The sequence below is a fragment of the Cherax quadricarinatus genome, chromosome 51 (assembly GCF_038502225.1).
Source record: "Cherax quadricarinatus isolate ZL_2023a chromosome 51, ASM3850222v1, whole genome shotgun sequence".
Taxonomy (NCBI): domain Eukaryota; kingdom Metazoa; phylum Arthropoda; class Malacostraca; order Decapoda; family Parastacidae; genus Cherax; species Cherax quadricarinatus.
The window spans coordinates 4,555,189-4,580,340 of NC_091342.1; the positions used below are offsets into that span (position 1 = coordinate 4,555,189).

Genomic DNA, 25,152 nt, shown 5'->3' on the forward strand with positions numbered 1-25,152 from the left:
ATCACAGAAAATACTTTACCCACACTCACTTATGACGAGCAACCAGCAAATATGGCTTCATATTAACACCGTAACTTTTGCCACAGATACAAGCTAAGCACAGATGATCTAAAAATAACACAGTCTTCTTCCCCGTGCGTGTAAGTTTACTTAGAGGTTTCTTAAAAGACGATGTCAAGACACCAGCTGACCCACAAGCTCTGTAAACAACGTCTCCACACATGGACGCATTTGGCAGGAATATAATTACACTTCGTACGTGTTTTCCTCGTTATAGAGTAAAAGTTTGTAAACGCTGTGTTATGTTGTATTGTTACCTGACACACACACACACACACTGACCACCGGCTAGACTGACAGTGGCAGTGTGGAGGCTGCTGATCGCTAAAATAAGACCAGGCAAACTTGTGGTTATCACTTGACAGTGAGTCACATGTGCGTCCACTCCTGGACCCTCATACGTACACTCCTGCTCCTTCATATGTACACATACGTACACTCCTGGCCCCTCTTACACATACGTACATACACTCCTGGACCCCTCATACGGAAACATATGTACATCCCTGGACCCCCACACGTATTATTATTATTATTATAATTATAATCAAGGGGGAAGCGCTAAACCCGGAGGATTATACAGCGCCTGGGGGGGGGGGATGTGGAAGGTATTCAGGCTTAATTCGGGGAACTGGAGCACAGATCCAATTCCCCTCACCAACATCAAGGAACCTTCCTGATACACCCCGTCAACTAACTACACGAATACCACCTGGTGGTTCACACTTACACTCGCTCACTCATTTGACCATAAACAGAAATATTAATCTCAGTCTTAAAATAATGAATCCTGTGATACTCCAATACTGAAACTATATACTGTGCCAATACAAAAGCATTCACATTGCTAAACTCATAAACTAGTATTTAGTCACTTAGCCATAATACCAACTTACCTCATAATTTGTAATATTTTACAATTAAGAATAAAACTAAGTATGCCGGAAATGCCTAGCCATGCTAAGCGTTCTAGTGGTACACTCTGTAATCACAATTTTACTACATGTAAACCAAACAATAACCAAATTTCTGTAAACCCAGCATTGTAATCCTTATAGAGAATAAACTTTGAATTTGAATTTGAATTTGAGGGGCCCCCACACGTAAACATACGTACACCTAGACCCTCATACGCACACGTACATGCACTCTTGGCCCCTCATACGTACACGTACATGCACTCCTGGCCCCTCACACATCAACCAATCAAGTTTTATTCTCTATAAAGATTACAATGCGGGGTTTACATTTTATAGGATATTGTGTGGTTTACATATTATAAAATACTAATTACAGAGAGGGCCACTATCACACCTAGCATAACTGGGCATTTCAGGCAGACTAAGATGAATTCAATACTCTGTATTGGTACAGTTTATGGAGCATGTTGATTTTAAGTCTAAGTAACTGCATTACAGTTCGTAAATTTAGCGATGTGAATGGTTTTGTCTTGGTTCGATACATAGTTTCTATTGAAGCTCCTATATTGAAGTATCACAGGCAAACTTATGACTAGTTTTAGATTCATTAGGTAATAGTTTTATTACGTATTTCAATGTTTATAGTCAATTGGGTGAGTGTAAGTGTGAATTGTGGGGAATCAGATATCGAGGGGAGGTCTAGGTTGTTTTTTGTGTGTGTATGATACAAGAGAATAGGTGGTTTTCATATAGTTAGCTGACGGTTGGGTGTGCCAGGGAGATGCTTTCTAACGGTAGTTTTGAAAGTGATGATAGTGTCTGCAGTTCTAGAGTTTTCAGGTAGGGTGTTCCAGATTTTAGGTCCTTTTACATACACTGAATTTTTGTATAGGTTTAGCCGGACACGGGGAATGTTATAGCGATTTTTGTGCCTGGTGTTATGCCTGTGGGTCCTGTCACAACTATCAAGAATGTGTTATAGTTCAGGGTTAATATTGGAATTTAAGGTTCTGTAAATGTAGGTTGCACAGTAGTAAGTGTGGATGTTCTGTACAGTACCTGGAGTTTACCTGGAGAGAGTTCCGGGGGTCAACGCCCCTGCAGCCCGGTCTGTGACCAGGCCTCCTGGTGGATCAGAGCCTGATCAACCAGGCTGTTGCTGCTGGCTGCACACAAACCAACGTACGAGCCACAGCCCGGCTGGTCAGGAACCGACTTTAGGTGCTTGTCCAGTGCCAGCTTGAAGACTGCCAGGGGTCTGTTGGTAATCCCCCTTATGTATGCTGGGAGGCAGTTGAACAGTCTGTGGGGGGGGAGTGCTGCCTGGGACTGGATGAGATTATTCTTACTGCGGCTTTTTGTTGGGTTATTATTGGCTTTAGGTGTGTTGCTGCAGTTGATCCCCAAGCACAAATAGCATAGGTAAGGCAAGGATAGATGAGTGAATAGTATAGTGTGAGAAGGGCTGATTGTGGCACGTAGTAACGTATCTTAGAGAGGATCCCAACCGTTTTGGATACTTTTTTCCTTGTTCTGTGTTCGATATGGGTGCTGAAATTCAGGTTACTGTTGAAGTGCAGGCCTAGGAATTTGCCCTCAATATGTTTGGCAATAAGAGTGCTATTGATCTTAATGTTAAGTTGTGCAACACCTGCTCTGTTACCAAACAATATAGAAGGTTTTGTCAGTGTTAAGTGTAAGTTTATTGGCTGTCATCCAAGTAGATATTTTTTGTAGCTCCTCATTAACAATTGTGTCGAGTGTGGCAAGATTTGGGTGGGAGATGACATAAGTCGTGTCAGATGTTGTGATACGCTGGGAAGATCACTGATGTATAAGAGGAAGAGCAGGGGACCAAGGACACTTGCCTGTGGTACTCCAGTATCAAGTGGCCGTGTTGATGAGGTTGTGTCTTTAATGGTGACATACTGATACCTATTAGTAAGGTAGGATTTGAAATATGCAAGTGCATAGGCCTCTTATACCATAATGGTCAAGTTTGTGGAGTAGGATGTCATGGTCTACTGTGTCAAAAGCTTTTCTTAGGTCAATAAAAAGTCCTAATGGATATTCCTTATTTTCCACCGCTGTGTAAAGCAGATCTAGCATTTTTACAATTGCATTGATTGTACTTTTATTTTTCTGAAGCCAAATTGGCAAGGTTGAGTATGCTTTGTGCTGTTATAAACGAATACATACCTTTTGTGCACGTGTTTCTCGAAGAGTTTGGATAGCAATTGTAAGTTTGACATTGGCTTATAGTTGTTTACATCTGTGGGGTTGCCACCTTTATGTATTGCTCATACATATACATATGTACACTCCTGGCCCCTCATTAATACACTCCTGGCCTCTCATACATACACTCCTGGCCTCTCATACATACACTCCTGGCCTCACATACATACACTCCTGGCCTCTCATACATACACTCCTGGCTCCTCATATATACACATACACACACTCCTGGCTCCTCATATATACACATAGAAATTAAGAAATTAAGAATCCAGTGTATTTCACAGTTGGCACTTAGGTAGGCGCCCTTATAAACACAAACATTAAAAATCAGGAACGTGACGGTAAGCTGTCCAATATACAAAAAGAGTTAGAAACAGAAATACAAATAGCTAGAGCTTCATTTAAGGTTATTAATATAATATTCAAGAGGTTGCTAGTAGAATTGCAGTAAATCAACCATTCAAATCATTATGAAGCTGTGTGTAGTCTGTGGTCAGTCAAACAAACGGGCTTCCACATGGATAAATTGTCATTTTTGTGGAAATTGGTGTCACGCCCCTTGTGCAGATATCCAAGAACTAGCTACAAGCAGTATTAAAACAGAGAAGTGTTTCTGGGTATGCCCAAATGAGGAAAATCTGTGGACTAAAGTCACAAGGGTATTAAAAGAGGACAACATCAAAGCTGCTTTCATAGAAAACCTGGAAGCTTTCTACAACAGATGGGAACATAAAAAGTCTGGGCTGAATGGTACTGCCCTTGATACTGGCCATGTAGTCACAAACTGTAAGGCTGGAGGTGATGTCCTGGGAGACAGTAATAGTAAAGCTGGAGGTGCTGTCCTGGGAGACAGTAATGGTGAAGCTGGAGGTGCTGTCCTGGGAGACAGAAATGGTGAAGCTGGAGATACTGTCCTGGGAGACAGTAATGGTGAAGCTGGAGATTTTGTCCAGGTAGTCGGGAATTATACGCAGGAAGGAATACATATAAATGACCTCATAGGGGACAGGAGCCATAGTAGGGAAACAAGTGTAGTCAAAGATAAGATAAAACCAATATTGCAAACTAGAAATACCGCAGGAAATAGCAAACAAGAGGACTCCAATAGCAATAGTGAGGATAAATTACCAAAAACAACTGGTGGGAGCTCCATTGTTGGTGCTAGGGAGGATAGAAGTAAGACAGGGAAACATGCACCAACAGGGAATACAGTCACAGAAACCCAAGGCAAGCGGAAACCAAGCCTGTGCACATACTATGCACTTGGTATCTGCTGGCATGGGAAATCTGGAAAAACAGATGGGACATGCAACTATGACCACCCCAGAAAATGCCATGCCCATATGACAACAGGAAAATGCAAACTCCCTTCCTGTAAGCTTTTTCACCCTGAAATGTGTACCTCTTCAGTACAGGAAAGACTGTGCTATAACTTAAATTGCCAGGCATACCATCTAAAGGGGACAAAAAGATACAAAACATCCAGGCCATGGGAAAACCTGGGTAGCCACAGCCACTCAAGAGGGAGAGGTTTTTTAGTGCCAGGAAGGAAAAAAAACCGGCAGGAAATGGCAGAAATCGTACACCAAATCCAGTCATTCCTGGAGTGGAACCACAGTCGATGGCCTCCACTCCAAACCAACAGATACAGATACTAATGCCGGAAAAAAAATCCCCCCCCAGTACCAACAATACCACCAGTCCGATAACATTCTTCTTTGCAAATATACAGGGTCTAAAGCCAGCAACAAACAACAAAATACCTTTCATCCATGGACTGCTTGCAGAGGCAAAGGCAATGTTCGCGGCTTTCACTGAGACCCACATAAAGGATCACTTGGACAACGAAATATGGATCCCAGGTTACAACCTATACAGATGTGACAGAGTGAACAGGCAAAAGGGGGGGGTTGGCCTGTACATTGCAGAGTCACTTGTTTGCACAGAACTGCTTAATGCCTCAAATGACGTAGTGGAAGTTTTAGCAGTAAAGGTCGAGAACCAAAACCTAGTCATTGTGGTAGTCTACAAGCCTCCGGATGCAACATCCCAGCAATTCCAGGAACAGCTGTTAAAAATTGACCACTGTCTGGAAAATCTTCCAGCTCCTGCACCCAACATCTTGCTCCTGGGGGATTTCAACTTAAGGCACCTAAAATGGAGGAATATAGCAAATAATATTGTTGCAGTAATAACACCAGGAGGCAGCTCTGATGAAAACTCACACTCACACGAGCTTTTAAATCTCTGCACAAAATTCAATTTAAACCAACAAATAATAGAGCCTACTAGACTGGAGAATACACTAGACCTGATCTTCACTAACAATGATGATCTGATAAGAAATGTCACCATATCAAAAACAATATACTCAGATCACAACATAATTGAGGTTCAGACATGTATGCGTGGAGCCCCAGACCGACAAAATGAGACTAGTCACGAGGGAGCATTCACCAAATTCAACTTCAATAACAAAAACATAAAGTGGGACCAAGTAAACCAAGTCCTAACCGATATAAGCTGGGAAGATATACTAAGCAACACAGACCCAAACTTATGCCTAGAACAGATTAACTCGGTGGCACTCGATGTATGCACAAGGCTTATTCCTCTAAGAAAAAGGAGGAGTAGATGTAAAATAGAAAGAGACAGGCGCTCCCTTTACAGGCGACGGAAAAGAATAACAGAGCGGCTAAAAGAGGTCAATATATCTGAAATGCGCAGGGAGACACTGGTCAGAGAAATAGCAAGCATCGAACTTAAGCTAAAAGAATCCTTTAGGAGTCAGGAATCGCGGGAAGAACTAAAAGCCATAAATGAAATCGAAAGAAACCCAAAGTATTTCTTCTCCTATGCCAAATCAAAATCGAGAACAACGTCCAGTATTGGGCCCCTACTTAAACAAGATGGGTCCTACACAGATGACAGCAAGGAAATGAGTGAGCTACTCAAGTCCCAATATGACTCAGTTTTTAGCAAGCCGCTAACCAGACTGAGAGTCGAAGATCAAAATGAATTTTTTATGAGAGAGCCACAAAATTTGATTAACACAAGCCTATCCGATGTTATCCTGACACCAAATGACTTCGAACAGGCGATAAATGACATGCCCATGCACTCTGCCCCAGGGCCAGACTCATGGAACTCTGTGTTCATCAAGAACTGCAAGAAGCCCCTATCACGAGCCTTTTCCATCCTATGGAGAGGGAGCATGGACACGGGGGTCGTCCCTCAGTTACTAAAAACAACAGACATAGCCCCACTCCACAAAGGGGGCAGTAAAGCAACAGCAAAGAACTACAGACCAATAGCACTAACATCCCATATCATAAAAATCTTTGAAAGGGTCCTAAGAAGCAAGATCACCATCCATCTAGAAACCCATCAGTTACACAACCCAGGGCAACATGGGTTTAGAACAGGTCGCTCCTGTCTGTCTCAACTACTGGATCACTACGACAAGGTCCTAAATGCACTAGAAGACAAAAAGAATGCAGATGTAATATATACAGACTTTGCAAAAGCCTTCGACAAGTGTGACCATGGCGTAATAGCGCACAAAATGCGCGCTAAAGGAATAACAGGAAAAGTCGGTCGATGGATCTATAATTTCCTCACTAACAGAACACAGAGAGTAGTCGTCAACAGAGTAAAGTCCGAGGCAGCTACGGTGAAAAGCTCTGTTCCACAAGGCACAGTACTAGCTCCCATCTTGTTCCTCATCCTCATATCCGACATAGACAAGGATGTCAGCCACAGCACCGTGTCTTCCTTTGCGGATGACACCCGAATCTGCATGACAGTGTCTTCCATTGCAGACACTGCAAGGCTCCAGGCGGACATCAACCAAATCTTTCAGTGGGCTGCAGAAAACAATATGAAGTTCAACGATGAGAAATTTCAATTACTCAGATATGGTAAACATGAGGAAATTAAATCTTCATCAGAGTACAAAACAAATTCTGGCCACAAAATAGAGCGAAACACCAACGTCAAAGACCTGGGAGTGATTATGTCGGAGGATCTCACCTTCAAGGACCATAACATTGTATCAATCGCATCTGCTAGAAAAATGACAGGATGGATAATGAGAACCTTCAAAACTAGGGAGGCCAAGCCCATGATGACACTCTTCAGGTCACTTGTTCTATCTAGGCTGGAATATTGCTGCACTCTAACAGCACCTTTCAAGGCAGGTGAAATTGCCGACCTAGAAAATGTACAGAGAACTTTCACGGCGCGCATAACGGAGATAAAACACCTCAATTACTGGGAGCGCTTGAGGTTTCTAAACCTGTATTCCCTGGAACGCAGGAGGGAGAGATACATGATTATATACACCTGGAAAATCCTAGAGGGACTAGTACCGAACTTGCACACGAAAATCACTCGCTACGAAAGCAAAAGACTTGGCAGACGATGCACCATCCCCCCAATGAAAAGCAGGGGTGTCACTAGCACGTTAAGAGACCATACAATAAGTGTCAGGGGCCCGAGACTGTTCAACTGCCTCCCAACACACATAAGGGGGATTACCAACAGACCCCTGGCAGTCTTCAAGCTGGCACTGGACAAGCACCTAAAGTCAGTTCCTGATCAGCCGGGCTGTGGCTCGTACGTTGGTTTGCGTGCAGCCAGCAGCAACAGCCTGGTTGATCAGGCTCTGATCCACCAGGAGGCCTGGTCACAGACCGGGCCGCAGGGGCGTTGACCCCCGAAACTCTCTCCAGGTAAACTCCAGGTAATACATACACTCCTCGTCTCCCATACATACACTCCTCATCCCCCATACATACACTCCTGGCCTCTCATACATACACATACAAAAGAACATAACATGAGAAAGGAGGAACACTGCAACAGGCTTAATGGCCCATACCCACTGCAACAGGCCTATTGGCCCATACATACACATATGTACACTTCTGGCCCCCTCATACGTACACACACGTACACTCCTGGACCCTCATACATACATGTATGTACACTACCAGACCCTCTTACATACATGTACATACATTCCTGGCACCTCATACGTACGTGTGCATCCACTTATACAAACAAAACAAGCTGTGGAGGAAGAGATGCAGAGCAGCAGCAGTAGGAGGAGGAGAAGAAGGAGAAGGAGCAGCAGCAACAGCAGCAGCAGGAGCAGCAGCAACACCAGCAGCAGGAGCAGCAGCAACAGCAGGAGGAGGAAGAGGATAATGAGCAGCAGGAGAAGCAGCAGCAAGATAAGGAGGGGGGAAGGAGGAAAAGGAGAGTGGGGAGGACATAACTTCAAAGGATAACTGCACTCTGAAGTAGACCTACTGCACCCACCCACACCTACTTATATATAACCTATCCAGCCTATATTTAAAGCTACCCAAAGTTCTCACCCAAATATAGTACTTACAGCTGACTATTGAAAAGCCTTGAATTATGTAATATCACCAGAAAGCACAAAATGCAATATTAAAATTGTTAATTTTATTTCAAATTAAAAACTATATATACAAGCATAACCTGATACACACTGCCTCAACAATTACAGCCATGTTGTATTTTTGACAACATAATCTGACTGTTCTGTTCCAGGAATACGTATTACTGAATAAAATTAAGTTTTATCTTTACAGATTTAGCACTTCCTTTTGATAATAATAATCTTACAGATATTTGTACATTTTAAATCCTCTTACCTCCTTTTCCTTGTTCTCAGCCTCTGAGCGGGAGAGTGCAATAGCCAGCTGCAGTTCCTCCTCCTCCTGCAGCTCCTCTTCACTCTTCTTACCAGGTGTCTACACAAAAGAAAAAAGAAAATCTTAGGAATCATGAAATTTTTCTCCCCAAAAAAGTACCGTATATTGTGCTTTGTAGCAGGCTATGCAAGGATTTACTTTTATTATTATATTGTTTTAAATATATTAAAACAAGCGCTAAACTCATATGGGTGATGCAGCACTGTAGTGTGATGTGTAAGGGTGAAGGTTAGTAGTGTTGGTAGGTATACAATTAACATCAGGTGGTTGGCACACAAGTTACTTTCTGTTTAAAAAATTAAAAAGCCTGCTCGAAAGGTGGGACTTTAAGTGAGGGGGTGGCTCAGTTAGCAAGCATGTTAGTACACTGCAGATGTCAGAAGTGAATTCTGGGTGCTGACAGACAGAACAGTCTATTAAGATATGGTGAAACAATAGCTCAGTTTGGCAGGGTTCACTGCAAGGTGGGCATCTCTCTATGTGATATCCATGTGTTTCTGGTTTGTAATTGTGCAAGCATAGTTCCCCCATACCTGACAGGGATGGAAAAATGGCTCTAAAAACAAGTGTGATGATGGAAAATAATTTGTTGTGCTCTAACTCCAACCAACACTGTTGCCACCAACTATAGAGCAGTTGAGAGTACCAAAAAATGGTCTAAGAAAGGTATCCCCCTGTGGGAAATTGGCAGGCCGTGAATAGCGCATCATGCAGCTGAGTCTGCTTCATTGCCCTGAGCTTCCCAGAGGCCCATAAGTAAAGCACCCACAATCCATCATGGTCTGGAGTTGCTTTTGTGATTTACTTGAAATGTTACAATAAATGCTGACTGCTACATCACTTCTTGAGGACCACCTGCTGAATATTTTTGAAATTCACAGCTGCATCACCTTTATGAATGATAGCCCCCATCACAAGGCAAACAAGGTAAGCAAATGGCTTGCTGAGAAAAACAGAGGTTTTACAATAGCCAGGGAATAGTCCAGACCTCAATCCTATTTAGAATACCTGGACTATCATGAAAAAGAAGATGGAATGCTGCCACATTTCATCCATGTCATGTCTGCATCAAGAGATCAAGGACATTTAGGTCAACTACTTATTCACTGACTACTTCAGGAATCTGCATGTAAGTATGCCCCAACAGCTTCAAATGGTCATCAAGGCCAAGGGAGACAACAAAATACTAATGTAGGTACCAAGTATTACAGTTTTTGTTCTATAATGTTTATATCATTTTTTTAAGTTTTTGTACTAATAAAGGAGAGGTCTGGATTATTTTTTACAGGCACTGTATAAAAGATATAGATTAACATGGAAATCAGAAAGAGGATTTTATGAAAAAATGTCTTTACAGGAAAATACAAGCCTATAAAAGTACAGTGGTTAAATGAATATAAAACAGAAATGAAATAAAACTGATGAAGACTTCCTAAGGAAACTGTTTACAACATGTAGTGTTTGAAAGTACTGCAGTGTAAATAGAATACAAAGCAAAGTGATAAGTAACACACTTGAATGATAACACGTCTGCTCAGTAATGTCGTGTAGCGATGTGTTACTGTAGTGAAGAGATATCAATCGGAGAATGCTATAGAAAGAAAAATTTGGTACAGTAAGTCCATTAGATGTTAATAAATTATTATTATAATCAAAAAGAAGTGCTAAGCCACAATGGCTATACAGCGCTGCAGAGCAGGAAGGAAGCGAGGGCATCAGGTGGCAAAAGGGAGATGGATGAGTAATAGGTTACAGATAACAGCGGGGCATTGGATGGTGAAAGGGTAAAGGGCAGCAAGAGACTGAACTAGAAAGGGCTGAGGGGAGTGCGAAAGGTATCATCATCAGAGTTTGTGGAGTAAATCAGTCGTTGTCAAGAAGTCAATGAGAGAGTCAGGATTAAAGGAGGGTCCATCAGCAAGAAGGGAAGGTAAAGAGAGAGTAGTAGAACGAAGACGACGTTAGAGGTAAATTCTGCGTGCTCGTTGATAGAGAGGGCAGTCTAACAGAATGTGGCTAATCGATACTGGAACTTGACACTGCTCACAGAGAGGAACAGGGTGTCTCTCCATGAGATACCCATGAGTAAGACGAGAGTGGCCAATGCGAAGGCGGGAGAGAGTGGTCTCCCAACCTCGGCACTGATGACAAGAAGACGGCCACTAACCTATGCTCGGTTTAATAGAATGAAGTTTGTTACCGAGCAGAGTTGACCAACGTTGTTGCCAACGGGTGTGAAGGTGGGCAGCTATTGCAGCAAAATAGTCCAGAAATGAAACACCTCTATAGGAAATTGGTAGGTCATGTACTGCTGACCGTGCAGCAGTGTCTGCCAGTTCATTGCCCTGTACGTCGACATGACCAGGGACCCAACAAAAAACAATATCTTTATGCTTGGTAGAGATACAGCATAGCCAAAGTTGGATATGGAGAACTAGGGGGTGAGATGTATCAAATTTTCGTACAGCCTGTAGAGCACTAAGGGAGTCTGAGACTACCACAAATGATGACACAGGCATAGATGCGATACGAATAAGTGCTGCAAGAATGGCATACAATTCAGCAGTAAAAATGCTAGCCGAAGTTAGTAAATGCCCTCGCACGATGCTGTCCGGAAACACTGCTGCGAATCCGACACCGTCTGAAGACTTAGAGCCATCTGTGTACACAGCGATGGCATGAGAAAGAGTGGAAGTGATCAAGAAAAAGAGAGCGGGAAGCCACCGTAGGCAGTTGGGCTTTCGAGCAAGGCAGTGAGAAAGAACAGACCCGAACAGCTGGAACTTCCCAGGGGGGTAGAGAAAAGTGAGATGCTACATCAACATATAAAGGTGGTAACTGAAGGGAAGACAAGAGCGAATGTAGGCGAAGAGATAAGGGACGGAGCAAACAGGGGCGGCGAACAAATAAAGAATGTCTACTAATATCGGTGACCATTCTATAAATGGAAGGATTGTGGAGATCGTGAGAGCGTACATAGTAGCGAAGGCAATGGGCATCACGGCGATCAGACAAGGATGGAACATTCGCTTCTGCATAGAGGCTCTCAACAGGGCAAGAGCGAAAAGCACAAAGGCATAAATGTAATCCTTGGTGATGGATGGGGTTAAGGCTAGAGAGAGTAGCAGGAGAGGCCGCTGAATAAATCTGGTCACCATAATCGAGTTTCGATAAAACGAGGGCTGAATGTAGGCGAAGCAGAGTTCGGCGATCAGCTCCCCAGGAAAGATGAGCAAGGGTTTTAAGAAGGTTTAGCCGGCTGTGACAAGTTACCTTCAGAGAGGTAATGTGAGGTTTCCAGGATAACCTATGGTCAAAGAGAAGGCCTAGAAACCTGATTGTATCACGTTCGGGGATATGAGAGCCATAGAGATACAAAGGATGATCGGAGATGACAGACCGTCTAGTGAAAGTAATTTGGTGAGTTTTGGTACTGGAAAATTTAAACCCATGCGTGGTGGCAGCCCAAGTGGAAACACGGTCGACCGCATGCTGGAGAGAAACTGCAATGAGATGACAGTCAGCGCCTGCACAAGCAATAGCTTAGTCATCAACATAGTGTGATGACCAAATACTGGGTGGAAGAACAGAGGCCAAATCATTTATAGCAAGGAGAAAAAGTGTTGTGCTCAGAACACATCCCTGAGGGACACCTTCAGCTTGGACAAAGTCCGGGGAAAGCACATTATTGACTCGAACACGGAAGTGTCTGTCACTTAAAAAGTTCTTAAGGAAGGATGGTAGATTGCCTCAGAGGCCTAAGGAGTGCACTTGGGCCAAAATATTATACCTCCAAGTTCTGTCATATGCCTTCTCAAGGTCAAAAAATATGGCAATAACTGAGTGATTATTTGCAAAGGCATTACGAACATACGTATCCAAGCGTAGTAAGGGGTCTATGGTAGAACGGCCCATACGAAAGCCATATTGACTAGCGGAGAGACTGTTGTGTGTCTCTAAATACCACATTAAACGGCGATTTACCAGACGTTCCATCACTTTGCAAACTGCACTAGTAAGAGCGATGGGACGATAGTGGGAGGCATCATGTCCTGTAGTACCTGGCTTGCGGAAAGGGAGAACAATGGCAGATTTCCACAGCTGGGGAAGAACTCCTTGTGCCCAAATAAGATTGAAGAGGTGTAAGAGGACTACAAGGGCTGACTGATGTAAATGTTGTAACATACGAATATGATTGTCGTCAGGTCCAGTTGCCGATGATCTGCAAGCTGACAGTGTTGCCTCCAGTTCCTGAAGTGTAAAAGGCACATTATACTGTTCTTCTCTGAGAGAAGAAAAGTCCAAGGGTACCAACTCTCTGGCAGACTTTGAGGAAAGAAACGAGGGGCATAGATGGAGCCCCCGGGAAATACGGACCAGATGAGTGCCAATTTCAATGGCAACGTCAAGAGGGTTTGCTACATCAATACCGGCGACCCGTAGAACAGGAGCCGGGTCAGGAGAGTATTTACCACTCAATTTCCTCACTTTTTTCCAGACTGCGCTCATAGAGGAAGCAGAGGTGATGGTGGAAACATAGTCTCTCCAGCAAGTGCGTTTAGCATCACAGATGACACGGCGAGCGATCGCACGCTTCTGCTTAAAATCAAGAAGTTTCTCATTGGCTCTATTGTATCGGTACCTGCCCCATGCAGCGTGTTTCAAACGTACTACACGAGCACAAGCAGGTGACCACCAAGGCACGCACTTCTGAGAATGCTTGCCTGAGGTTTGGGGTATAGAATGAGAAGCTGCGGTATAAACTGACGTCAAGAAGAGGTGTAGGAGCTCATCAATGGAGGATGAAGAAGGAACCTCACTAAAAGCAGAGAGCTGTGAGTAAAGGTCCCAATTTGCCCAATCAAATTGCCAGCGAGGGCTACGGAAAGGTGGTGAATATGAAGGAGAAGTAAGAATGATTGGAAAATGATCGCTGTAATTTAAGTCCGGTAGAACAGACCAGGTGAAGTCTAGTGCAGTGGAGGAAGAGCAGACTGATAGATTGATGCAAGAGAGAGTATGAGTACGAGGATCAAAATGGGTGGGAGTACCCGTATTTAAAACATGGAGGGGGTGAGAAGAGAGAAAAGCCTCCAACTGGATGCCACGTGAGTCACAATGAGACCCCCCCCCCAGAGGAAATGGTGGGCGTTAAAATCACCAAGTAACAGAAGTGGTGGTGGTAAGGATGAAACAAAAAAGGCAAAGTCTGGGATAGAAAATGCTCGAGGAGAGAGATATAAAGAACATATTGTAAACCACTTATTCAAGTGGATACGGGCTGCAGTGTAATGCAGCGAGGTATGGACAAATAGTTGACAGTACGGAACATCATTGCGTAGAAGAAGGGCACTTTCATTAAAGGTCCCATCTGAGAAAGGATCTGAATACAATAAATTATAGCCCGAGATAGGTTGGAAAACAGCTGAGTGTAATTTTGGTTCTTGTAAGCAAGCACCAACAGGGGAAAACCTGGAAAGCAACATCTGAAGCTCACCCCGATTACCCCTGAAGCTGCGGATACTCCACTGTAAATAGGCAATGATTGGCGATGAAGAAAATACCAGGAATCCGTAGAGAAAGGCACCTACGGACTAGAGGGGTTAGAAAAGTCAACGTGTGGTGGCATTGGAAGACGTTCAAGCAGAGAAGGAACGGAGCGTTGCGAAGATTGGGGTTGTGAAGATGGAGGAGAGAGAAGAGAAGGAACAGGAAGTGAATCAGTGTCCATTGAAGGTTTAGTCTCTGCAATATATTCTGAAATGGCTTCAAGTGTTTCTGAATTCAAAGATGTATGGGAGACCATATTGGAGGTAGAAGGGGGAGGGTGAGTAAAGATTGGGACAGTAATGGACTGTACCAAAGTAGAGGGGGACGAAAGAGTGTAAGGGACTGGAGATGAAGTGTGGGGGGGGACAGAAGAGGCAGAAACATGGGAGGTGGCAGAAGAGGGAGAAACTTGGGAGGGGACGGGGGTGGAAGGCATAGTACGAGGAGGAGGGTGAATCTCCACACTTGTAATAGAGACAGAGAGAGGGAAAGAACTAGGCAGAGACTGGAAAGGTAAAGTGTGGAGGTGGAAGAAGGGAAGGAAGGGGCAAAGAAGATTTGAGCAATGTGGATTTTTTGGACTTCTGAGAAGCAGAGGGGCGATTGGTATAAGGTGTTGTACGAGGTCTTGTCGATACTGGGGCTTGTGAGGAAGGACGCGAAGATGTGAGAACAGACTGAGTTGTAGTCGGGACGTCAGAGCCAAGGACAGCAACAGGATTAGATGTCGGAGTGGCTATGGGAGGGGAAACAACAGAGGAGGCTGCAGAAGATGGGACCCCAGAAGTGGGGGGATGTTTTGAAACATGAGAATAAGAAACACGGGGTAGTCTCCCTTGGAGGCGGAGATGAGTAACTTCCATACCATAAGGGAGACCTTCTGCCTCTTTGAGGCAACGGATTTCACGTTCATTTAAGTAGACCTGGCAACGGCGAGAGTACGAAGGGTGAGCTTCATTACAATTAAGGCAAGATGGAGGTTGACTGCAAGATGTATTACAATGGTCGTCGGCACACCAGACTGGGCATTCGACTATAGATCTGCAATATTTCGCTGGGTGACCAAAACGCCAGCAATTTCTACACTGTTGCGGTGTAGGTATCACCTTTCAAACTTGTAACCGATGTCCCGCGACATATACAGAGGACGGGAGTTCTCAGCTGTCAAAAGTTAAACGAGCCACATTGCAAGGGTAACATCTCCACCCACGGGCAGGAAGGACATAAGTGTCTACTTTGAGGATTGGGAGATCCTGGAGTTCCAGCTGTTCAAGAATGTTATTGCCACATGACTGGAAATTCTGTTGGACTATGGTATGGGGCAGAATGACAGTACCACTACAAGAATTGAGAGAAAGATGTTTTTCAATAGTGATAGGAGTAGTATCGATATTCGAAAGGAGAGAAAGATCATGAGCTTGGGTAGCATCCTGGCCAGTGACGATGCGCGTACTGCTCTTGAGAGCATGAAATGAAATATCTCTGCCAACATGACACAGGAGCGCTTTGCCAATACTATGGTCAGAAAGATAGGCAGAAGAAGTTGGTCTTAAAGTAAAGAATTTAGTCCATTGTGTGGTCCGAAACTGAGCGTGGAGAGGGAGTGCATGACGTGTCGGTCTTTTCCGAGTAGAATGGGAAGGTAACGAAGGAGCATCATCAGGAGATTGACTTTGGCGTTTAGGAGCAGGACCGGAGTTGGTCCGGTGTGAAATGAGCTGGCGATTCGAAAATTGCCGTACCATAGAGGGAGAGGCCGGAAGCATAGTCAAAGGAGAGCGGAGGTCAGACAAATCGAAGTAGTCAGTCGAGGCCCCGGTACCTGAAGCGGGTGAGGAAACAGCACCAGCAAGAGGTACAGGGGCATCAGGAGTGTCCGAAGAGTGGTCAAAAAACAAGGCAGGGTCAGAATGGGGTGCGGTATCAAGAAAGGGCCCAGGGGTAGTGGGTTCATGGATTGGGTTCTCCATGGTTAGGTTACTCCTTTGCTTTTTGTTTTTAAGAAAAAAAAAAGAAAGAAGAAAAGAAAATAAAAATAAAAAAAAAGAATAAAAAAAGGGGGGAGCGGGGAGAAATAGTTCCCAGGAGGAATGAAAGGGCTGGAAATCTCCCTCCTCGCCCAAGAGGACCTCAGCACCGCTAGTAGCACAGATGCAGCATGGAACACGTGCCATACCCTACCCTTCATGCCAGTAAACCAGCAATCCGGGATAGCAACCTCACATCTGCCGAGCTACCTCGGTGGACAAAAGAGAGGGTGGCCGGATATCCGCCACAAAGCATACCTCCTTCGACCACCACCCCCGGAATCCAAAAGGTGGCTTCCAGATATACACCCGTCGCCCGAAAGACACCCAAAGCTACTCCAGGATACCGGAGAGGGATTGGGACATCCTCAGGCGATCCAGATTCCACGGCAAACTATGCCACCGCCAAGAACCTCAACGGAATGGGATGGACCCCGGTATCCTTTCCCCTACCTAGGAACTAGCCTGCCTGTGGGAGAAATCCCAAAGGCCAAAAAGAGGAAGGGCAAAAGGGAGGGGTGGGGAGGAGGAGGAGGAAAGGAAAAAGGGGAGGATGGGATAGGGAGGGGGGGATTGGGGGGTAATTAGGTTCGGTCTGAGGAAGGAGACCGACAGGTCTGATTCCTCAGACCAAGAGCCTCTTCACCACAAGGAGCCCCCCTTGAAGAGGAGATGTTAATAAAGCATTCACTGATCTGCAACATTTTAATGTACTGTACCATAAGGAAGTACAGTGCAGTATTTTGCAACTTTCCTATAAGTAAACATCTTGCCATGACCCAGTCCTACAATAATCAAGCACAGTAAAAATTATAAAAAAAAAAATGTTTCACGTATTACCCTGAAACAATTTCTATTTCAACGGCTTAAGTTCCCAGTACAGTACAGTGGACCCCCGCATAACGATTACCTCCGAATGCGAGCAATTATGTAAGTGTATTTATGTAAGTGCGTTTGTACGTGTATGTTTGGGGGTCTGAAATGGACTAATCTACTTCACAATATTTCTTATGGGAACAAATTCGGTCAGTACTGGCACCTGAACATACTTCTGGAGTGAAAAAATATCGTTAACCGGGGGTCCACTGTATGTGTTTTTTTTTTTATTTAATCAAATCATCATCTATCATTACCTCCTTATTTTCCTTGTAAATCACTAAGTCAAATTTTATTATAACATGCCTTACACTAAATACTAAATTTTAACTAAAAATTTTATTACAATACAGAATTATATAATCTTATACTTTAACATGCCCTACATTTTAATGCAATGTCCAATAGTATTTTACATTTTCATACTGTTAGCCTTAGTACAATCTTTAGATTGCCTGAAATGCTACACATAACTAGAGGGTTTTCCTTGCATGATTGACTACTGAATGTTAACTTGCTATTGTAAGCAAGACATCTTGGGAAATAAAACTGCAACATCTTATCTGTGAAGCTTAATAAATCATACACTAAATAACTAGAACTAACCTTGGTGGTCTTAGGACTACTAGTCTCCTCAGTTTCCACCTTAGCAGTGTTGGTAGCTGGCCGTTGTGGGCTGCAGGGTGAAGCAAGCAAAGTACTGCTACAACTTTATATTCACAGGTTTTAAATAAGGTATCTGGATACTTTTTACAAACACACACAGTACAAGCAAAATATTGCAAGTGTGATGTTACAGGTGGGCTATAAGAGATAACTGTGTATTTTTAATGCTTTCACTGCAACTTGTGCTCTCATTATTTCTATTATGTTAAATGAATTAATTGCAAACCACAAAAAACAGAATGGCAATATGATCAGCCGATTTGAGCCTTTCAATACAATTATAATCAAGACTCGCATTAGGCTAAAAATGGTTTAACCTAAGGCAAATGAACCCTCAGTCTTAAAGCCCAGTTAAAAGCAACGCCACAAGATAAACTAGTGCCACTTTGTAACTCCTGTGATACATTTCACAGAGAATTAATTTATGTGTTTATTTTAAAAAGATGAAGTCAAAGATAAAGTTAACTGATAAACTAAACACATTTATTAAATATACAGTATAATGTAAAATGGTAGAGTTTAAATTAGCCTATATCATCCTGTAAATATACCAATGTGAATAAAAATTTCACAATGGTTAAATAGGGGAGGGGTGTTAATGTTGCAGTTTAAAAACTGTAGTGTAAAGCACCCTTCTGGCAAGACAGTGATGGAGTGAATGATGGTGAAAGTTTTTCTTTTTCGGGCCACCCTGCCTTGGTGGGAATCGGCCGGTGTGATAATAAAAAAAAAAAAAAAATAAATAGGGGAATTAAAAAAAAATCTCAAAATGTATCTACTGAAACAGGAACGTGTAGACAAGGGATTTACACAAAAAGCCATATCAGGTCCTCACAACCAAACAAACTGCCCTAACAGTGCATTATTTCAACTTCTGCACAGTTTAACTGTCCATAAAACACACTATGTGTAGTACAGTATGGATAAATATGTACAGGAAAATTTTGAAACTCGTGAAATGATCAAATTAGTACATATATATGATGCCAAGAGTCATTCAAAACATTTAAACTGGTTCAAGCAATTCACAGATGGAGAAATATCAGCTGATAAAGAAAGACAGATGACCATTAATATATAGTTGATGACAAGATCAAAATTTATTCCACAATAAATTATGATCAGCACATCATCCTTTTGAGAAATTGCAGAGATGCTAGGTATAGTTGACAATAAGAGTTCACACCTGCTTCACAAAAGGGCCCGAAGGTCTGGAACTCTTTGCCTGAAACAGCAAAAGGTCTCCTGCCCACAAATCAATTTAGAACTATACTCAAAAATCATCTCATCTCTCAATAGCAACCATACCCACACTATCCTAAACTAACCAAATTTAGAGCAACTCTCCCAATTATTTTATTATCCCTTAACTATTAAGCCATTATGACAAACTTAAAAATGTATGTTTGTATCATTAATTGTACTACCTCATATTAATAGAGTAAAATACTGAATATTTGTAATCTACCAATCTTCACCTGTCTAGACTTAAGTAATCTTTAAGTATTAGGTTAAGTCTGCCTGAAATGCCTCGGCATTATAGTGGTTTTCTTTGTACCAATCAAATTATGAAGTGTAAACATATATTGTAACCTTAGCAAAGAAATAAAGTTTTGATTTTGACATAAGTTCTCTCTGGAGCCCTTATATTGTACTCATGTTCATTATCAATGTAATATTCAGTACAAATATTAACACTATTGTATATTTATTGCAACTAACTTCATTTATATTTATTATTAATTCTTTTGATTTTATCTTATATTTTTCAGCTTATATTTTGGAGGAAAGACAATATAATTCCAGTATCAAGACTACTTATACCAGTACTTTACCAAAAGATCAATATTTTTTTTCTTGTATATATCAATTCCAGAAGCCAATCCTTCCCCTTCCCTTATCCTACTTCAAGTTAGCCACTACCTTTCAACTTTGCCACTTTCAAAGTGTACCTAACAGTCAGTGTTTGCAATCATTATCTATCTTGGTTACATTCCATTACCTTATCAAATTAATACTACCTGTACAGTAGTAGGAAGATGGATATCTCACTCTGCTTATATCCACAGCAAACCGAGTCTTGACTAAGAATATTATTGCTCTTTTATGCCACAAAGGGTGAGAAGGATCTATCAAGGCTACATCCCAAAATCACAGAGTATATGCTGTACTGTATATGTGTGTGGGGGGTGAGGGAGGCCTAATCTCCCACCGAGGTAGGGTGACAAAAAAAAAAAAATCTCACCATCATTCACACTTTCACTGTCTTGTCAGAAGCATGCAGACACAACAGTTCAGATTTCCCTCCAAACAGCAAATAACCCAAACCTTCGTTTAGAATGCAGGCACTGTACACAGTATAGCTATAAAAATCTGACTGAACAGTTACTTTACCATTAATCAATATACCAGTAACTATAAATTTACAAGCAAATGCAACAAACACAATTACAAATCTTTTGGTTAAGTGAATCAATAACGTGCATTCAATATGCCAAACAACTTTATAACAAAAACAATAACACTGCAATAACATTCTGTATTTTGTCCATCAATTGTTAATGGTCATGGGACATCAGTCTGCACCTTGTGCCCAGAACTACATAAAAAAATAAGTGATGCAGATTCCCTTTGCACACAAACTTTAGTAAAAAAAATATAGGAAATATTCACAACAATTATAATGCTCATGACTGCTGATCATATCACCAATAGAGGAAGCCTTTAACCTTTCTGTTGGTCTGCTTTCTTGGTCCCAGGTCGCTGGATCCAAAAGTGTGGATCTGGGCAGAGTAAAAGTGGAAAACTATTGTGTCTGCTTTCCTCAGCATACAGTTACAACAATTGATTCTTATTAGCACAAATTACTCTGATGTACAAGTCATTTGAATTAAAGGATAATGTATAGATAACATAAATTAAAAGGAAAAAAATCACACTTCAGATACCATACTATATGATAATTCAGTATTAAAAGGATGTTAACTAGACTTAATGCATAAAACTTAATAATAAAGATACTACAATGCATTAATATAATGAACAGACAAAGGAAGATCAGACGACCACACAAAACATTATACTATTTTAAACATAGCTGTTGAGTCCTTATATCCTCACCTATGGTTTCATTTAGTAATGAATCTATTCCTGTTACTATAATATTCTAATTACTCTTTGTACAAATCACTGCCATTACACAATTTCTTTTATGCCACTCCAACTGAAAAATATGACTAATAGTATTATTAAGGAAAAAATGATCAATAATATAATTTGCTTACCATATTCCTTTTAGAATTCTAACAAATCTGATGATTACTTCAAAACTGGGAGATTTTCTAGTATTTGCCCCCCTGGCTTCAAATGAAACTTCCTGTGGGTTCCTAGGTTACTACCTAATGAGACAGGCTGGGTATTAACTTTGTTATGCCACATTATCAATTTAACTGCTAATTGCATATTACTGTATTTATATTTTTCATTCAAGATTTTTACAGCTAATGACAGTGCAAACTGAAGATAAATACAAATTTGGAGATACAGTGGAACTCTGGTTTTCGTACAATCCGCATATCGTACAATTCAGATTTAGAACACCTTTTAGGGTGAAATTTTGGTCTGGATTCGTACCTCAATCTGGAAATCGTACATATCATACGCATCCACCCGCCTGGGAATGCCATCAGTCTGGCTTTGTCACTGGTTGAGTGAGCATTCATCCGGAACATATTGCAATTTTTTGCTCGTTTATTGATTGTGACTGGGAAATAAGCCACCATGGGCCCAAAGAAAGTTCTTAGTGCCAGCCCTTTGGTAAAGAAGGTGAGAAACACAATAGAATTCAAGAAAGAGATAGTAGAAAAATATGAAAGTGGTGATTGTAGAAAAATACAAAAGTGGCGAATTTGAAGGGTTTGAGGCTGACCCTGTTGACCCTAATCCTGTTGTGGAATCTACTGTGTCTTTGGGGAAGTCCATAGAGTTGGATGTGAGTGGCCAGGATGTGGAAGAGTTGGTGGAGGACCACAGGGAAGAGCTAACTACTGAAGAGCTGCAAGACCTTCATCTGGAACAGCAACAGACCACAGATGAGGAAATTGCTTCAGAGGAGAGGAAGAAAGAGGGTAAAAGGTGCCTTCCTCAGTGATTAAGGACATGCATGCAAAGTGGAATGAGTTGCAAACTCTTGCTGAAAAATAGCACCCTGACAAAGCTGATACAAGCCGTATCTGCAACATGTTCAGTGACAATACCTTGTCCCATTTTAGGCAAATCTTCAAGAGATGCCATAAACAGAGCTCTCTGGACAGACTTTTAGTGTGACAAGGGTCCAGTGCCAGTAAAAAACAAAGAAGGGAAGTAACCCCAGAGAGGACTTTGATATCTGAAGTCCTTATGGAGGGGGATTCCCCTTCCAAACAACCTCAACTCCCTCTTCCCTCCTCGTCTTCTTCAATACGCCAACAAGAGTCTTCAATAAAGGTATGTAATGTTCATTTATCATTAAAATTACTCATTTATATTTATTTCTCATTGTTTTCTGTATGTAAAACTACAGTTATTCTTTAAAAAATGTGTTTTTTGTTAATATTTTTGGGTGTTTGGAACAGATTAATTGTATTTATACATTATTTCTTATGGGAAATATTAATTCGGTTTCCGTATGTTTCGGTATTAGACCGACCTTCTGGAACGGATTAAGTACGAAAACTGGAGTCCCACTGTATTAATAAAAGCAGTATAATACTACATACTTCTAAAGATAAATGCCTGAGTTTGATTCCACTAACGACTGACATGTACATGTATTACAAAAAATATTAATACAAGTTTTTATTACCCATATCAGTACAAAATTTGTAAAGGTTATTAAAGAGTATGTTTCCACTACCAGGAATATAAAGTCTTTTTTCCAAGTATAAAGGTGTTCTTCAAAAAATGAGTAACTCATAGTTACAAAAAGCATACAGTATACACTCATTAATGTAGTGGAGAGCTCCTAGTCCTACCATGAATTATGCCTAATAACCTACAGAAAAAGTAAGATGCATTCCTGGAACCTTCCAAGCTTGCTATATGGCACTCGTGGAGAACGTTGAACCACAATACCGTGACTGGAACAATACACAAATAACGTGCACACAGGAGAAAGAAACTTATGACAACATTTTGGTCTGACTTGGACCATTAACTAGTCACACACTTAAACCTCATCGTAAGTTTCTTTCTGCTACATGTGGGATATTTGTGCATGACATCTATGGGTTAAGTGCTTCCATATGAATATAATCTTCCAAGACAAAAACAAAAAAAGGCTACCTATATCATGTTATTTGCAGGTAGTTTAAAGCAAAACTTGAGAAGCATCAAGGTGTCAGTTTTTTACCATATCAATTGCTTCCTACCCAAGGATGGTTACCATAGAAGGAAATACACACACACAATCACTCAATAAAAGTATCTTATCAGAAGCCCACAAACATAATAGTAATGAAGTATTACCTACAAAACTTGGGGTACTGGGTTATGCTGGGTGGGTTAAAATTTGTTTTTAACCTTTTCAGGGTTTCGGATGTACTAGTACGGCTTACGCACCAGGGTTTTTGACGCACTAGTACGCCTAAATTCTAGCACCCTCAAATCTAGTGAGAGAAAGCTGGTAGGCCTACATATGAAAGAATGGGTCTATGTGGTCAGTGTGCACAGTATAAAAAAATCCTGCAGCACACAGTGCGTAATGAGAAAAAAAAAAAACTTTGACCGTGTTACTGGATTAAAACAGCGATTTTGCACTGTATTTTCATATGGTATTTATTGTTGTATTCTAGTTTTCCTGGTCTCATTTTATAGAATGGAAGACATATTACAGAAATTGAGATGATTTTGACTTTTTTTACAATGAAAAGTACCTTGAAATTGAGCTCAAAGTAGCAGAAATGTTCCATTTTTACCAAAGTTCATAAGTAAACAAATCATGCTAAGCGTCCAATACACGTCAACTGGTGAGTCTAATATTCTTTCACAAGTGTGCTGATATTATTTATACAATTTCTACACTAATGCAGTAGTCTGCATAACAGTAAATCTTCTATTTTTTGTGAGAATAAAAATTGAAAGAGGAAAGCAAAAGAAATTTAAGAGGGGCGTGGGGACGTGACTAATGAACAGAGGAAATGTTATTTTAGTGCCAGGAATGTCTTTCTTGTTTATTCTGGACCCTCTTTGGAAATTGGCATCTTTTGAAATTTGTGTGAAATTGGCAAAATTGCTAAATTCTGAACACTGTATTGGATAGTTGAAATTGGTAAATGGGTGGTTTCTAGTACTTATTCGATAGAAAAAATGGAGTTCTAGCAAAATAGTTATGATTTTTGTCGACTAGTATACTGGAATTGGCTGAAAATAGGGCTCAAAGTGGGCAAAATCGCCGATGCGCAAACATCGTCGAGACCACTAACTTTGCGAGAGCATAATTCAGTAAGTTTTCCATCAAATTTCATACTTTTGGTGTCATTATGATCGGGAAAAGATTCTCTATCTTTTCATAAGAAAAAATAATATTTTTTTTTTTTAAATTTGGGCGACCCTGAGAACAAGTTTCAGAGAGGGCCTGCCGACCCTGAAAGGGTTAAGAAGCATGGTTATCTTTACTTCTTTTTGCTAAATTCCATGTTACAGGTGCACAGCAGATTTTTAACAATTTTTTCAGTTGTTTCCTTAAAGTTCAAATCTGAGAGGAGACCTAAGTCATCTATCTTTCATTAGTCTTCAGCCTAACTCCAGAGTGACTCATACTTCAACTTCTTCCTTGTCTGCTAGTCAGAGCTTAACATAACTTGTGTCTTTCTTAGTATAACTATCCTTTAAAATGTTCCCACAGCATGTTTACATAATCCCATCTCTGTGTTGCTTTAGCAACTAACACCAGCACACACATGACTTGAGAACTGCCACTTTCTCTCAGGAATCATATTTTCACATAAAATGACACTAAAATGGTTGTAATATGAATATTTAAAGGAGCTCTGAAACTGCTAGTGTTAAAAACTGCATATAAAGTTT

The 25,152-nt window shown here is 41.4% G+C and overlaps 1 protein-coding gene across 5 annotated transcripts in view; it reads right to left on the reverse strand.

The window, feature by feature from the left end:
* Hrs (Hepatocyte growth factor regulated tyrosine kinase substrate) overlaps window positions 1–25,152 on the reverse strand; it is a 70,291-nt gene that overhangs the window by 30,000 nt on the left and 15,139 nt on the right. For 2 of the 5 annotated variants that reach the window (XM_070095685.1, XM_070095689.1), the window contains 3 exons: window positions 20,817–20,870; window positions 18,028–18,097; window positions 8,909–9,007 (listed from right to left, as the gene is read on the reverse strand). In XM_070095685.1, coding sequence (XP_069951786.1) covers window positions 8,909–9,007; window positions 18,028–18,097; window positions 20,817–20,870 — 223 coding nt within the window. The remainder of the gene's footprint in view (window positions 1–8,908; window positions 9,008–18,027; window positions 18,098–20,816; window positions 20,871–25,152) is intronic. The other 3 variants (XM_070095687.1, XM_070095686.1, XM_070095688.1) reach the window with 3 other exon arrangements.